General features: G+C 56.9%; 8 protein-coding genes across 8 annotated transcripts; 4 read left to right on the plus strand and 4 right to left on the minus strand.

The window, feature by feature from the left end:
• Nucleotides 1-106: 106 nt before the first annotated feature.
• Nucleotides 107-529, minus strand: Malapachy_4152 (sm-like ribonucleo protein; the record flags this gene model as incomplete). Its single annotated transcript, XM_018138607.1, has 3 exons — nt 107-289; nt 322-375; nt 401-529. 3 exons carry the CDS (start codon nt 527-529, stop codon nt 107-109), a joined length of 366 nt encoding a protein of 121 aa, XP_017991688.1.
• A 225-nt stretch (nt 530-754) lies between these two features.
• On the plus strand, nt 755-2,083 carry Malapachy_4166 (hypothetical protein; the record flags this gene model as incomplete). The annotated part of the gene is made up of 1 exon (XM_018138621.1): nt 755-2,083. The coding sequence occupies one exon, from the start codon at nt 755-757 to the stop codon at nt 2,081-2,083; it is 1,329 nt and encodes a 442-aa protein (XP_017991612.1).
• Nucleotides 2,084-2,142: 59 nt separating this feature from the next.
• Malapachy_4174 (translation initiation factor ribosome mrna-bridging subunit) lies at nt 2,143-3,901 on the minus strand (the record flags this gene model as incomplete). Its single annotated transcript, XM_018138629.1, has 2 exons — nt 2,143-3,875; nt 3,898-3,901. The coding sequence occupies 2 exons, from the start codon at nt 3,899-3,901 to the stop codon at nt 2,143-2,145; spliced, it is 1,737 nt and encodes a 578-aa protein (XP_017991630.1).
• Nucleotides 3,902-4,085: 184 nt separating this feature from the next.
• Malapachy_4151 (pseudouridine synthase) lies at nt 4,086-6,773 on the minus strand (the record flags this gene model as incomplete). Its single annotated transcript, XM_018138606.1, has 1 exon — nt 4,086-6,773. The coding sequence occupies one exon, from the start codon at nt 6,771-6,773 to the stop codon at nt 4,086-4,088; it is 2,688 nt and encodes an 895-aa protein (XP_017991689.1).
• Nucleotides 6,774-6,873: 100 nt separating this feature from the next.
• On the minus strand, nt 6,874-8,142 carry Malapachy_4176 (hypothetical protein; the record flags this gene model as incomplete). Its single annotated transcript, XM_018138631.1, has 3 exons — nt 6,874-6,975; nt 7,024-7,665; nt 7,696-8,142. The coding sequence occupies 3 exons, from the start codon at nt 8,140-8,142 to the stop codon at nt 6,874-6,876; spliced, it is 1,191 nt and encodes a 396-aa protein (XP_017991632.1).
• Nucleotides 8,143-8,366: 224 nt separating this feature from the next.
• Nucleotides 8,367-9,600, plus strand: Malapachy_4167 (mitochondrial gtpase; the record flags this gene model as incomplete). Its single annotated transcript, XM_018138622.1, has 2 exons — nt 8,367-9,165; nt 9,191-9,600. The coding sequence occupies 2 exons, from the start codon at nt 8,367-8,369 to the stop codon at nt 9,598-9,600; spliced, it is 1,209 nt and encodes a 402-aa protein (XP_017991613.1).
• A 249-nt stretch (nt 9,601-9,849) lies between these two features.
• Nucleotides 9,850-11,283, plus strand: Malapachy_4165 (hypothetical protein; the record flags this gene model as incomplete). The annotated part of the gene is made up of 1 exon (XM_018138620.1): nt 9,850-11,283. One exon carries the CDS (start codon nt 9,850-9,852, stop codon nt 11,281-11,283), a length of 1,434 nt encoding a protein of 477 aa, XP_017991615.1.
• An 830-nt stretch (nt 11,284-12,113) lies between these two features.
• On the plus strand, nt 12,114-15,356 carry Malapachy_4234 (hypothetical protein; the record flags this gene model as incomplete). The annotated part of the gene is made up of 1 exon (XM_018138685.1): nt 12,114-15,356. The coding sequence occupies one exon, from the start codon at nt 12,114-12,116 to the stop codon at nt 15,354-15,356; it is 3,243 nt and encodes a 1,080-aa protein (XP_017991989.1).
• Nucleotides 15,357-15,493: the final 137 nt, after the last annotated feature.

A 15,493-nucleotide genomic window follows, 5' to 3' on the forward strand; every position in this document is an offset into this window, starting at 1 on the left:
ATTGGCTATTACGTCCCCTAGGTCGGTCGCTCATAGTCGTTTCTCTCAAGCGAATGCTTCCATTGTGAGCCCTTTTTGGTAGGGCGTAAGGCCTATGTATACTACATTAAGCGCGGACGCGGTGGCCATGCGCATGCTCGCCACGGTGGTGATGGCCGTGACGCTGTCCACGTCCTCCTCGGCCATGACCACGTTGGTTATTCGCAGCTTGTTGCCGTTGCTTGCGTGCCTGTTCTTCCGACTCACGCACAGCGTCAATCAAGTCATCGGCGACGCGGCAGTACTTGATCTGTAGGGTGTGAGTCGTGCCGGTGGACGTACCGTGCTGCCCTTGATGTACACTTCGGGCATTTTCCAGAACTGCTCGCCACTCTGCTGTCAGCATACCATGCACACATACCGGACTCGTCTGGTACACGTCACGCAGGGTGATATTCATGTAGTTATCGCAGGCGACCAGGTGGCCATTGAACGTCTCGCTGTTTTTCAGCTCTACGAGCTGCACGTATAAATACACCTCCTTCCACATACCATAGGCTTATTTTGGGCCGCATTGAGCAGCGTAAGCGGCAGCTACATAGTAAGTCGTCCACGTCCTGGTCCCTCCTACGTACCATCGTCGCAGAAGCAGGGGAGCCTCGTTGCTCACTGTCACGACGCCTTTGTATCACGTGATACACTGGCCGGCGCGTGGGGTCGTGGCCGACGGTGGGCGCTTTCGTTTGGTAGCCACACGACACATTTTCTTGCCATCATGACCGCGACCATGCTCACCCTCGAGCTGGGAACGCCTGAGGCTACGCGTGTCCAGGATTCGATCCAGCAAGTGCTGGTATCACATGATCTTGCGACGCAGGACGATCAGGTCATGGCGGAGTATGTCACCGTGATGATCGCGAATCGCAAAGGCCCCTCCATGATCGAAGAAGAGCTGCGTGATTTGATGGGCGGCGAGTTGGACGCCTCAATTGCCCATAAGATCTGGGCACAGGCCTGTGAGGTGCTGGGCGTGAACACGCCGGCGGCGCCCGCTGCCCCCCTTCGTGCACGCTCTGCCTCGCCGCCGCCGCCTTCTAGGCCTGACGCAGATCGGACACAAACTTCGCGCGAGGATCGGTGGGCAGACACCCAGCAAGTCTCGCCCATTCGTGGGCGGGCACGTCGGCAGGAGCGGGAGCGTTTCCCGGCAGGTGGCCGGCGCAAGAAGGAGGCGGCGTCACAGCGTGAGGACGCGCCAAGCTTGCTTGCGCGGGCTGGCGTCCCTGATCCACGCGCGGCGCCCTTTACGCCGAACGACGGTATGCCACCTATGCCGATGCCGATGCCGCCGCCCTTCGCCATGGCGATGATGGCATCGATGGCAGGCCAAGAGGGCCCTTCGCTGTTTGCCCGACTTGATCCTATGATGCCCAACAATCCCTCTGTGCCGCCAGTGACGATGGCACCGCCGCCCCGAAACGATCCATCTACGTTTCCCACGAAGCCTACACAGAGTGCGCTGTGCCGCTGGTCGTTGCAATGCACCAACCCCATGTGCCCCTACAGTCATCCATCGCCCGCGAATGCAGGCCGTCACGGTGATGCGAGTGCGCTTGTCCTGCGCGAAGAGGCGTGCGAGAAAGGCGGCGCATGTACCGACAAGGACTGCGTTCTGAGTCATGTTAGCCCGGCTGTGGCTTTTGCGACGGCGCGGCATGAGACGACAGCGCAAGCGACGCCCTGCCGATTTCAGCAGCAGTGTCTCAATCCGTCGTGCACTTATGCCCACTATGATGCCAATGGCACGCTCGTTCCACCACCTGGTCAGTCTATGCCCTCGTCGTCGACGCCATGCCGCTACGGCGCGGCGTGTACCCGTGCAGACTGCATGTTCTCGCATCCATCGGCTCGTCCACGCAGCAGTGTGCCCTGCCGCTACGGCGATGGATGCACGCGACCTGACTGCTACTTTACGCATCCGCGCGATGGACCTGCGAAGCCTACGTCGGAACGTCTGCAAGCGTTTGCCGAAGACGTGCCTGATCGTGAGCGCATCATCCCTGGCGAGATGCCGACGCCCAGTACGACGCAGGTTGTGCCATGATACCATATGTAGTTTTCGTTCCTACATGCATATTGTTATGACTACGATGTCGATCTATATTACATAAAGCCGGCCATACGAATTGCCTGCTGTTCCTGAGCACGTGTGAGTTTTGTACGACGGTGGGACGGCGAAGACGTCGACGGTAAAGCGGCCGTCCTAGTGCGGGGCGATACAGGCGATACGGGCCGCATAGAGGTTCGGTGAGTGAGCGCTGGTGCTGTGCCTGGCGATTCCGACGCGCGTGGCGTCGCTGTGGCCGAGTCCACAGAGGTGGGCGCTGGTCCGGTCGCGATGGAGGTGCGTGGCGTCGCAGAGACGGAAGGTGCGAGCTCCTGGGAGGCTACATCCGGTTTGGGTGGTGATGCTTGTGGCTGCGGCGGCGGCTGTGGCGCCTGTGGCGGCTGCGACGAGGCAGACGGTCGTCGACTCATTGTCACGGGCATAGGAAGCACACTCATCAACGATGAGAAGCGCGAGGGGTGTTGATCGCTGTAGCGTACTCCGCCGCGAGGCGAGACCAGGGAGGCATGCCGCTCTTCCAACGCGGAGGCGTACTGCTCGAACCTGTGGATCACACTTTGACTCTTCTCATTGGACGGCGCGTCTTTGCCCACCACACGGTCCACCAACTGACGGCCCGGGTACTCTGGTTCAGGATCGTACCTGGCCCATACTGCATCAAACTCCGTGAGGAGCATGCGCTGGCACAACACACACATAAGTGGCGGGTACAAGGCGAGGAAGCTCTTGGAGTGCAGTGACTGTCGTGCTTCTAAGACGAAATTGTTCACATTGTATGCCGTGGCCACGGCAAAGTAAATGAGACCGTTGGCAATGAGGCGTGCAACGAGTGGCGTAAGAGACGTCCACCATGTATACACACCAGACGCGGTACGGTACAACCATCGAATCGCCGTCAATACACTGCTCGGCAAATTCAGCAGGTATTGTATGCTGCTGCTTCGTGATCGGTGCTCATGTGGCGCCACCTCCTTGCCCATGGGATCAACACTTGCGCCTGCGCAAGTGCCAGCGGCCCCGCCCGCAGGGTCACTTTCCGCCTTTTCCAGCTGCTCGCGATGGGCCGCAAAAGGATCGACAAAGCGGACTGTCGCCGCGACGCGGCGGCCCATATTAGCGTAGATAAACAGTTTGTACATGGAAAGCACCAGTGTCGTGGTATCAAAGATCATACTGCACATATAGAACCACATTACCGTGTTGGCGGACTTCGGCTTGTCGACATCCAGGCGGACGTCGTACGCAGGACGACAGGCCCCAGTAACGATAAGTACGTCGATGGAAAAGTATAGCAGACCAATACTGGTACCAAGGAGAAGCATCGTAAATACAGTGAGAAGGACCACAATCCAGCGTTCTCGACGCCAGATAGCAATGGTCCGCCATGAGAAAATACAAGAGACGAAAAACTGGACGACAGCAATGACCACCTGCTCATGCTTCAAACATTGCTGTTCGGAAGAAAAGTTGCCCCACAAACTGTAGGAAGGTAAGATCAATGCGGGTATGGTCGCATATCGGATCAGTAAAAACAACATGACTTGCGGTCGTATCAAGTCCTTAGGATGCAACCACATGGACAACTCACGAAGCAACGTGCACAAATACTCCCACGCGTACAGTGTCAGACCCGCTACAGCAATGTACTGCGCCACAATCAGCTGCTCTTCTAGGTCCTGTCCAGAAATTTTGCGGTGCGTCGTGGGATCTTTGAACTCGCTACCGCTCCCGGTGATCGATTCATTGATCGTACTTAACGCACGTACACCTTGCGTACATGGAGTACAAACCCATAAACAAGCAAGGCAAACACACCAAGGCCGCGGGCGCGCCATTGTTCGCCCGCTCCTGCGTCGCGTCGCGTGCGTGAGTGTTATGCTGTACGTGCTTAGCTGTGCTACGTTGCGATGAGGGACACACACCCAGACCCTTTTTTGCTTACGTACACACAGGGTCCTTTCTCCCTCTCTCTATGACGTCATGTACGTGCGAACAGCGGCGCTAGCACGACTTGTGCGACGTAGCTGTGGTGGTACGAAAAGGAGCGTAGTCCTTCGCGCAGCGTGACTTCTTCGTTGGCATCGGTTATAGTCGACGCGTCCTCCATAGGGAGCATAGCATCGTCCGCCTCCTGCTCCCTCACCAGCGGTTCTAAACGTAGCGTCTCTGGTTTGTGGTGCCGTCGTGCCTGGTTTTCCAGTTCGCGCAGCGCACGCCGAAGAAGTCGTGGCTCACTTGTTACAATCAGCGCACGAGCGCCTACAGAGAGCGCGGAATCCAGCTGCTGAAGCGCCGCGACATAGTGGTCAAACAGGTGGGCATGTGGCATTTCCCGCGGTTTTTCCGGCATTTCGATCAGCGCCGCGTCAAGCGATGTGGGTGACGTATCGGTAGTCGGCTCACGTCCTCGTGAACGCAACATAGCGTCCAAGCCAAGGCCTAGTTGTGCGTCCACACTCGCCAAGGCACTGGCATGCGTGCCCTGCGCGATCGGGACCATCGACGCAAGACAAGCTGCGCGTGATTGCGCAAGTCGCAGGCGCAGTGCCTCCGCTGTACGGGGCGCTCGATGCGGCGTTTGCAGCTGCACAAACAGCGTTCCTGATGGATTGCCTTGACGAGCACGAGGTCCTGATTGCAACGACTCACGTACGCCGAAGCGTGGTGCCAATGTCCACTTGATCACGAGATCCGCCTCGGTGCGCGGCGCCCACGTCCACGTCGCATCGTCGAGCCAGGCGGCGACCAGTTCTTGCATATGTGATTCCAAGAGGTGCGAGCTGAGCGTGGGGAACACGTAGCTGCTTCGGTCCACGCTGACGCACCATCGACGACCGATGGTCGACTCTGCCTGTGCCTGTGCTTGCCATGCCGCAAGGGCCTGTGTACGCTCAGCCTCGCTGGCCGACCACACCGCATCAACAAAAGACAACAGCTCCTGTTCGGACTGAGTGAGTGGCGAAGCAAGTTCGTGGCCCGGGCCATGCATGCCCAGCGCCTGGACACGCTCGATAAAAAGGGCATCGAGGATCGAGCGAGGGAGCACCGCCTGGCTCACGCGCCAGTACGCAGCAATGGCGACAGGGAGTGACGCAGCGTCGTACGATGCCAAGGCCCAGGCATGATAGGGGGCAGGCACACACACCATGCCGGAATGCAGCGCCGATTCAAGTGTCGCATTGCTTGTCGCGGCCAACGTCGAGGGAAGACGACGAAGAATCTCTCGCTGAGCTGCATCTTCCAAGCCGCGCGGCACTTCCAAGAGCAGCGGCGGCATCTCTGTGAGTGTCGGAGTAGGTGAGCTCGTCACAACAGCGTAGTCGCCTATCCGCTTGCGCATCGTCAGCTCCGTCTGTACACGTCGCTGTGCACCGCCTTTCCCGAGGCCCAGTACATCGTCTTCGCCTGCGTGATGCGCAATCAGGGCCGAATCTGGCAACGTAAGGTCTGGCTGTGCGTCTAGTTGCTGCCATTGCTCACTAGCCCACCAGGGCAATTCGTCCTGGAAGACCCATGCATCTGTCCAGTACTTGATCGCATGTAGATAAATGTACAGTTCCTCGGGCTTCGACTCCGGCAACAGAGGGATATGACACACATCGCACGTCTCTGTCTCGTTCATTGCCAAGGGTCCTGGCGGTGCAGGCGCAGGCTCGCCATTGGGGCCGGGGACGTAGATGTCTTCGTAGCCTAATTGTTTGTTCAGCTCGCCAAAATGAACATAGTCACGCCAGCGGGCCCACCCTTCTGTATCGTCACGCGTGCCCTTCAATGCAGCCAGGACACGTTCTACCTCGACATTGCCTGACTCGCCACCGACACGTTCATAATGCCGCGGCTGCGCTGTGGCCAGCACGTCGCGATCGACGGTGTTCCACACCGGGTGGTTGTATAGGGGATCATTGCTGATCGCATGGCCCAGCCACTGCGCATGCACACGGATCTGGTGCGTTCGTCCAGTGATGGGACGGCATAACAGGACACTAGAGTCTGTCGCAGCGTCGTACGACAGACGCTGGAAGAGCGTACGACACTCTTTGCCCTTGGGGTGCACAATGTTGAGACCACTCTGGCGATCGACACTCAAGATCGGTTCGCGGCAATCGACAATACCGTCAGGGAAACGGCCTACAACTCGGCACACATACGCCTTGTTCACAAGACCTGCATTGAAATCGTTGCCAAGCTCACACGCCGCCTCTTTCGTCGTAGAACACACCATGATCCCGGAGGTAAGACGGTCAAGACGATTGCTGGTAAACAAATGCGGCAGATGGGCTTGTTCCTTGACCATTTCGACGAGTGTGTGGTGGTGGTATCGACCCGTCGCATGTACAGGAATACTGCCTGGCTTCACAACGACAATGCGTCCCTCGTCGTCATTGCGATACAAGATACGAACTGGCGCATTCGTCACAGAGGGTTCATGACGATGAACTTTGTTCACAATAAAGTCACTGTTTTGTATGCAATACGTGGGCGAGACGCGCTCGCCATTCACGGTACACAGACCATGATGAATGGCCCAGATATAATACTCTTTGGTACGATCGCGAAACTCGGTCGTAAATACTTCTAGAATTTGACGGCCGTACCAACGCGTCTTTGCACGCGTCTTGTACTCGTACCAGTACGGCGGCAGACGCCGTAGCCCTGGCGCGGCCATCCTATCGCCCATCGAAGAGGTGGTGACACAACAAAATATCACACGCATCTTCGCATTTTAGTCAGCGATATGGGGGTATCTTAGGCTACGGAGGTACGAGCTACGGCGTGGATATGGGTGCACATAGGCGAAGGTGCGATGGGTTGACATACATGTCAAGATGTGCCGTAATGACATGAGCGACGTTGCTTTTGTCAAGAGGCTGCGTAGATAGCACATGTCGCTGTCTGTCAGCGGTCTCCATACGTACAAACACCAGGCAAGTACCTGCATACGCCGTTTGAAAGCACGTCGAATAATCAGGGTGGTCACGATCCATACCACGTCCAGCCAACTGGTACTTTACCAGACGTTTGATAGATGCACGATTGTCCACCTCCATGGAAGCTTGTGCGTCGCATGGAGCAGGGATGGGTATAGGCGATGATACCGGGCGCCATTTTTCCTTCGAGGCAGGCGTATACATCGGCGGGCTTCTTGGTGCCTCTTTCTTTACAAGAAGTTTATCCGTATAAACGCGTTGTGCACGTTTCTCTCCACGACGACCAGGCGTATGGCCATGGCCCTCGCGCACCGATAGTTGGCCACGTCGTCGGACACGGGCATCCATTTTGGTCATCGATGTGTCTTCTTCACTCGAGTCCCATGCGTCCGCCTCTACTTTCACGCGCGGCAGTGGGTCATCGGGGCGTACCTCTCGTGTAGGCACCTCTTCTCGGCGTGGCTGGATACGTCGGCCCACTACTAGCGCAAGCGACGTAGGGGTATATTGCCGAGCCAACAGTACAAACTCAAAGACGCCTTGCGAAGATCTCGTAGTAGATAGAGACATAGCTGATGTGCCTAAGCTTGGATCGAAAGTCAGTGTAAGAGCACGTTCTGTTGCATTGTCCTAGTACATTTAGCTGGATGTGACACGTACCTCTTCGACCCAGCAGAAGAAATGCTCAAGAAAGGTCCATGTAACCTCGTCCGCTGCCTCTAAATGCATTTGGATCTGGCCGGACGCTTCGTACTGTGGCGACGCCAAGGCGCCTTCTTTGGATGCAGGTGCAGGTGCTTGACTAGGCAGCACCCGTAATGGATGGTGACGTACCATTTCCAAGGCAAAGCACAATTCTGCTTCGGCTTCTAAGGCCTCATCCGTGGCAGGCGCTTCCGGCAGATCACCACGCAAATGTGTCCAGGGACGCATAGTCGTCACGATCGTCGCACCTGGTAGTTGTGTCCCATCGTGCAAGACAAGTGCACCTTTCCACAAGACACGCACAGGCGGAGCAGAGAGTGTGTCTGCTGGCGCAAGTGCTGGCTCGTGGGGCTCGGCCTGATCCATCGCCGGGGATTCGCCCACTGTCACAGCGTCGTCCATCGACTGGGCATAGAAAGGTGGAGGTCTCTGTGATGCCACGAACACTTCGTGGATGGCGTCACGCTGTGGCGCCACCGCGCGCGCCCTCATCAGCGCTACGTTCCACACCGACCTTGGCCTCCAACTTGGAAGTACGAGCAGATGCACCTAAGATACAAGCTCCCTGCGAGATCCGCACCTCTTTTTCGTTTCCTGTCACTGCGCCCTCCTGGTACATCGGGCATATGCATCGTGCGATGCGATCTATACCGTCGCTTCTGGCACGCGCCCCACCACCGTTGGTCATCGAGGTGCGTGATGCCCGAGTACCCTTTACCAGCATCAATCCAAATTTCGAAAAGGTGTTGCAAAATGCGCCGTCTGCAGCCGAGCGTGTGCGAGTAGGGCGCGACACAATTGTGCCTGGCTGGGCAGCCCGTCGTCTTGTGGTGTACACCAAACGCGATCATATCGACCACAAAATGGAAAAGCCGATTCGTCTTGCCCTTGCAGAGCATACGCATGACAAAGATGTCATGTTTGTGGACACGCGCAAGCGTGCCGACGTGAAAAACGTATACCAATGGGTATGTGAGCGTGCAAAGCTGCTCCAGAAAGCCGCTGCAAAAGCAGCCTCGCGAACATCCAAATCGCTTCGGCATTCACGCCTTTCAGGAGCAGCACGTCACACGTCGACACCAGAAACAGGTGTACGTATGCTGATTGTCGGCATGCCCAATGTCGGCAAGAGCTCTCTGATCAACGCATTGCGTTTCGTCGGCACTGGCAAAGCTAGTGCGGCGAGTACGCATCCACATCCAGGACATACACGCAAAGTTACAGGCACCGTTCGTATCACCCCTGACCCACCCTCCTTACCGGAACTGGATATGGAGCAAACGATCGACATGAAGGCCCTCGTCGCGCGTCAAGCTCAGCGTGGTCCCGCTGTCTATGTATACGATACCCCTGGGATCATGGTACCCTACCTGGGATCATACCAAGATGGCGGCCCTGAACGTGCCCTGAAACTGGCGATCACAGGTACGTCCTGAGTTACTCACACCAGGTTGCATTAAACAGGCCCTCTTTGACGTGGAAGAATTGGCTGATTACTTGCTATTTCGACTAAACCAACGCTACCGACACGCTTTGCAGCGCGGTGATACAAGCTTGCCGCCGTATACCACCATTATGAATCGTCCACGGCCTACAGATGATATCAAGACGTATTTAAGTGACGTTGCGAAACGTGCGCCAGGCGCCAGGCAGCAAGGTGGCACCTTCAGCACGGATGTGGCAGCGGAATATATGCTGGCGCAATTCCGGCGTGGATTGCTCGGTTCGCGCGAGCTGGATTTAGCTTTGGATGAAGACTTGGCATCCCTGCATAATCCCACCTCTTTGAACGAGCAAGTGACGGCTCGCTTGGAGCATTTTCTACTAGGCCCCTCGGACAATATGCACGAGGTTTCATAAGCTGCATGACATAATAATGGAAATAGGCACATTGTGGGGGTGTAGAATTTAGGGCAGACATCGACACTGCATGCAGGCTGGTGCAAGGGGGCTGTGGCGCTACAGCAGTTCGAGAGTCAGAGCGTCCTTGTGCTCCGCACGCTTACGTGCCTGAGGGACCTTTCCGACAGAGTCTCCCCAGCCCCACCTTCATCGTTTCGAGTGGCCTTGATACGACTCTCGCCTTGACGGGTAACTCCATTAAGGCAAATGCGTACATCTCTCGGGGTTGCAGCCCTTGTTGGTGTAGCTTTCGCACCATGTCTTCAGGCCGCTGCGTCTGCGGCCGACGCCCAAGCAGCAGGCGTGGCCGCTCAGCCTACGCCTGCCCCTCCTGCTCATGAGGGCCATGGTGTCGGTGTAATGAAATTGCGCCGTGCGCATCATCAGCATGCCCATGAGCGCCGTGTGAACACATTGCTGGGCGTCAGCTTCCTTTCTTCTCTGATTGGCGGTGAATTCACCACCTTGAATATCAACCAACCTGCTCCTGACAACTCCCGTTCTATCGATCGCTCATTAACAGGCGGAGAGTTTACTACTCTTGCTGACAGTTCGCGCGCGCCCGGAGCGTCGTCGCGATCAAGTGATTCTGCAGAGACCTCGACATCCTCGGACAGCGAGACCTCTGATTCGAGTGAGACATCCTCGACCTCTTCGACCCGTTCTTCTACTAGCTCTTCGACGACACGAACACCAAGCTCAACAGCAGCAGGCGTAGGGGCCGCCTCGAGCTCTTCACGTATGGCCACGTCATCGTCCAGCTTGGTGCGCAGTCGCTCCTCGAGCTCGACATTGGCAGACCTTTCGACGTCGAGCTCGGATCTGCCATCCAGTTCTTCCGCACCTACATCGACGTCGGATAGTACATTGTCGCCTGTCCAGTACACGACGACGACTCAGCAAGTGCATCCGACCGTGGACCCTTCCTCGAACATGAGCGGTCAAAACAGCAAGGATGGTGGAGATAATCATATCGGCACCATTGTTGGTGTTACGGTAGGTGTTGGTGTACCGCTCGTTGCAGCAGCTCTCTTCTGTCTGTACTGGTTCTTTGGCCGTCGCAAGCGCCGGAATGATGACATCCAATGGCCTGACATTAACCATGACTCGGGTATGGCTACGACGGCACCGCTACCAGCCCGCCAGACGGGCGGCGCCGGCTTTGATATGGGCCATGAACACGACTCCTTCTACGAGGAGAGCCAGCCACATGGTCTTAAGAGTGCTGATTCGTATGGTGCTGAGTCCATGATGCAGTCGCGTGATGCTCATGCTGTGCCAGAAACGTACGTGCAGCAGCCCTACGATGCCTATGCCCAGCAGGCCCAGCAGGAGTATGATCAGTATGCCCAGCAGCAGTACAATGCGCTTCAGCATGCGAATAGGCCTCCGCCATTGGCGCCAGAGACAGCCACAGAACAACCGAAGCTTACGACGAGCGGTGTCCAATCTCGTGCCATTACCGACAATGATCTGCCGCCGCCTCATGCGCTTTCCGATGGCGCAGAGTATCAGCAGTATGTGGTTGGTGAGACCTATCCAGGGTCCTATCAGGAGGGTGTGGATGCCCCAGCCACCCGTGAGCTGTATCATGGAACACAGGCTACGACGCCGTATCAAACGGGCGCGACAGCGATGTAAAGATCGCTGAAATAAGGTAAGCATGGCGCTGGAAGCCGTGTGCATTTCTTTGTCTTGTATCAAAGCATGGGGAGTGAACTGTTATGGTACTTGTCTATCCTAGCTTGATCGTCATACACCTACCAGTAACAATGAACTCTCTTCCTGTCTCCTTTCTTCCCCTATCTCGATTGGACTTTTAAAATATTTGTATGGAGGGCGTCTATTCTACGATAATATAGGTATATAGCACGTCAAGCCCCCTGTGGTGTACCAACGTACGAGGGCTTCACCCATTATGTCTGGCTTCTATGGCGGACGATCCGTGGCCCCACGCGAGTCGATCGGGCGTAAGATGTATACAGCCACGAAGTATTATGTAATGCCTGCGTGAGTGGCGGCGCAGTGTGTATCTATCTAGGTACGCTGGGGGCGAGACACGTTTGTTTGTACATCACAAGCGGTTGTGCGTTGTGTCGTGGTACGATCGCACCGTGACGCTGCTCTAGTCGTCTTTCTCATTGTCACTTTGCGGCCATCGGCGTACCATGTTACCAATGGTATCAGTGCCGATGCCTTCCTCGTCAATGGGTGACTATGCCACAATCCGCCGTCGGCCGTCGCCCCATAACATAAAAGCAGGTGCCAATGACCATGCAGTGCCGCCGGTGCCCTCTATGGGACCGCCTACATCGCCCAGCAGTAAAAGCAAACTGCCTGGCCTTTATCGTGCATTGTCACGCCGCTCTAGCAGCAATACTCTCTCTGCAGAGGCCGCCACGTCGTCCAGTCAAGCGAAACTGTCTCGTCGCCTTTCCACGCGCGGATCCACCCCAGCCTTGAGCGCTTCTATGGATTCAGGGGGGAATGGTATGGCAGGTCGGAGTACTATTCCATGGCGATCCAATACTGCGACATCGTCTCACTCTGCGACGCAGCGGGCTTCGCCGTTGGTTGTGTCGGTGGGAGACGAGCTTCCGACATCGTCGGCTGATACCCCTATGCTCGGCGATCCATCGCGCATGCTATCATCCTCACCCACCCATATGCATATCCTCGATATGGGCGAGTCTGCGCCGTCGCTTCCCACCTCGCAGTCCACACGCAGTGAGAATGCCATGGCCTCATCTTCACGCTTCGGCGAGTCAGAAACATCGGCTACGGGTGTGTCTACAGCAGAGCCTCCCAATCAGCTCTCTCACAATGTGGTACTACTCTTGGAACCCAGCACGCGGGTATTGTACATGTTTGGCCCATTGCAGGTCACAGGCAGTTATTCGCTTTCGGGGCATGTTCGAGTGAGTTTGCCGCATGCGATGAGTGAGTGCCAGGAGATGGAATTGCAATCACTACGTGTGACGTTTACCGGCTACTCGATGTACATCGACAGTTCTGGCCGGTTTTCTGCGCTGCGCCTATGTGAGATCCAGCATGACGTTGTCTCTGCGCCTGTCACGTTGGAGCTGCCGCCGAATGGCCCAACGATGCATGAAGCGGACTTTGATTTGTTTGTGCCGGGCTGGGTCCCTGCCTCGCTGAGTACGCGGTCGTCTAGCACGTTTTACAAACTCGAGGCGGAGGCTGTCTTGTGCGACGTGCGCTCTGACAAGTTCCGCAGTGCCCCGGCATCGCCGTTGTTGCCTGATTTGGTTACAGCGGCACCTTCCTCGTCCTTGAGGCCCCCTGTAACGATCCGCAGTGCGCCTATGTTGGTCGTGGTGCAGCGCACACGCGATCTCGTACCGATTCCCGTGGCGCAAACAGCTGTGTTTTCCGGCACAGATGTATCCCTAGGACCATCGACCCAAGCGAATGCGAACCCATTCCGTCGTGAAACGAATCCATTCCGACGTGCGATGAGTGCTGAGTCCACGCCCAATCTGTCTGGTACGGCACCATTGTCCACGCCTTCCACACCATCTCTGTCCAAGGACCTGCCACCACCACCACCGTATACGTCAGCGGCGTCTGCCTCCGCATCGGTACCGTCTACGCCGCAAATACCGGCGGCTGTTCGACCTAAACCGAAGCCAGTACCGTTGCGCAACTACAGCCACAAAGCCCGCCTGTATTTGCCCACGCCTGTGCTTATCAAAAACGTGTCCCAGGAGTTTTTGCCAATTCGTATGACATTATCGGTGCCTGGTCACTCTCCTACACATACGTTCTCGTACGGCGAGCAATCGCCGCTCATTTTTGGGCTGCAAATTGAGCTGGACCCTATGTGGCAGCACGCTAAGCATTGGCGCGACTTGCGGCTGTGTGAATTGGAAGCTGTGTGTATCCAGATGGAGAAGTACAGTTCGGTTCTTTCGCGCAGTTATTGCATGGCCTTTGCCCTACCGACGCAGCCAGAGTCGCTCGTGCGGGCTCATGACCTACCGCAATTTGAAGATGTGCCTTCGACGTTGGGGATGGCTACACCGCAAAGCGCTGCTGGCATGCCGGGCCTCATACCTCATCCCTACCACCGCCCCCTGCTGGAAAACCGGTTGCGTTTGGAGCAGGCGGGCACGGCGCCTAAAGATCGGCAGAACAATGTGGAACGCCTCCGAGCCTATACAGTTGGCCCACTGCCGGATAAAAAGCAGGCCTCTTCATCGTCCAAGGCGGACGAAAAGCGCGCTACGGGCAAAGGAAAGGAAGCTGCAAGTACATCAGGGGCCCTCTCTTCGCCGCCGAGCTCCAAAACGAGCAAGCTGGCATTGGGCCGTGGACGACGGACCGTCTCGACGGCCATTTCGCGCTTCTCTGTGTTTTCAGGTTTACGTGACCACGACGAGTCGTCCAGTCATGCAGGCAGCACGCCGTCTGCGACAAATCAGGCGAGCAGCGCAAGCTCGTCGCGGCCTACGTCACCTGGCCTCGAGGATCCCAAGGCCACGACAGCCAGTACGTCTGAACATACCAAGGCGTCGTACGTGTTTGATGGCGATGATGGCTACGGTTTGATGCTCTCGCAGAAGCGTGTGCGTCTTTCGTTCAGTTTGCCGATGGTCCCAAGTTATGGACGTGCGTCCTTGAAGAATCAGATGCCGCAGCTCCTGCCTGACTATGAGAGTCCTCACATGCGCATTCGACATAAGCTCAAGGTCAAAATGCGTTTCGGATTTGGCGCTACAGCGCTGGGTTCGGCGGCCGGCGTGCAGAGTGTGGTGATGAGTGTGCCAGTACGCTTCAGCGAGGCGCCACCTGTGGATGCGCTCTCGCAAGCGCCGCCATTGGTGCTGCCTACCAGTGCGCATTCGTACGTGCCACGCGATCAAGAGATGGGCGAGGCGTTGCCGGGTGCGTATGCACAAGCGTCGCATGCCTCGCAGACGCCGCACGATGCACAGCGGTACCTTCCTGCATATACGCAGCTTTTCCGCGAAGATGGGTCGCGTTTGGAAGACGATGCGGAAGTCTTGCCGCCGTACCCGGACCAGTATGTGACGTTGCCAGGATCGGAAACGAATCAGCTGGATAGTGCGTTTGCCGCGTACCTGCAAATGCACTTGACCTTGGCCACGGCGGAGGAGCGTGAAGGCAAGACGGCTGCGCCAGTGAGTGTTGTGGATGCCATCAATGCCGAGGATGATCAGCTGTACAATATGCAGACGATGGCCGATGATATGATGATGGAAGACCGCATGGTGCAAGATGAGGACGATGATGCAGAGACGGCCTCGGATGGCGAGGACGACGACGAAGTGGTGTTGACAACCACACAGTCGCAACCATCGCAGCTTACCACGATCACGTCGTCTTCGTCGGTGGACGGTCTACGTGTCGCGCAGGACCGCAGTCTCTCGCCGTTGCCGCAGTTGCAGATGGCGCAGCCCTCGTACTTGTCCAGCACTACATCGTTCGGACAAGCGTCGACGCCGTTGTCCGTGTCAGCATCCCTCACAGCGCCGGTGGCGCCTGCGACCCCTCCGTCGGTGGCCACCGGCATTACGTCGCCGGAAAGCATGACCACGGCCTTGCCTCACGAGGCCACGGTATCGCCCACGCCACGCCCTACGATCTCTTCCGCGATGCCTGCCCCAATTGTCTTGCCGAATACCTCGTTTGTGATGCCCTTCGGGCCTGCCTCGTCCTCGTCGTCGTAATGCGGACCTGGTTTTATAATGACCCCTACCAAAACACACGATCACGGCGCCTAGGTGTAATGTGGAAGACACCTCGTGATGACAGTGTGCGTCCGCAGCGCTGAGCATCGCGTGATCGTTCGTGCGTGATTCGTATA

This window comes from Malassezia pachydermatis, assembly GCF_001278385.1.
Source record: "Malassezia pachydermatis strain CBS 1879 chromosome Unknown scaffold4, whole genome shotgun sequence".
NCBI lineage: Eukaryota > Fungi > Basidiomycota > Malasseziomycetes > Malasseziales > Malasseziaceae > Malassezia > Malassezia pachydermatis.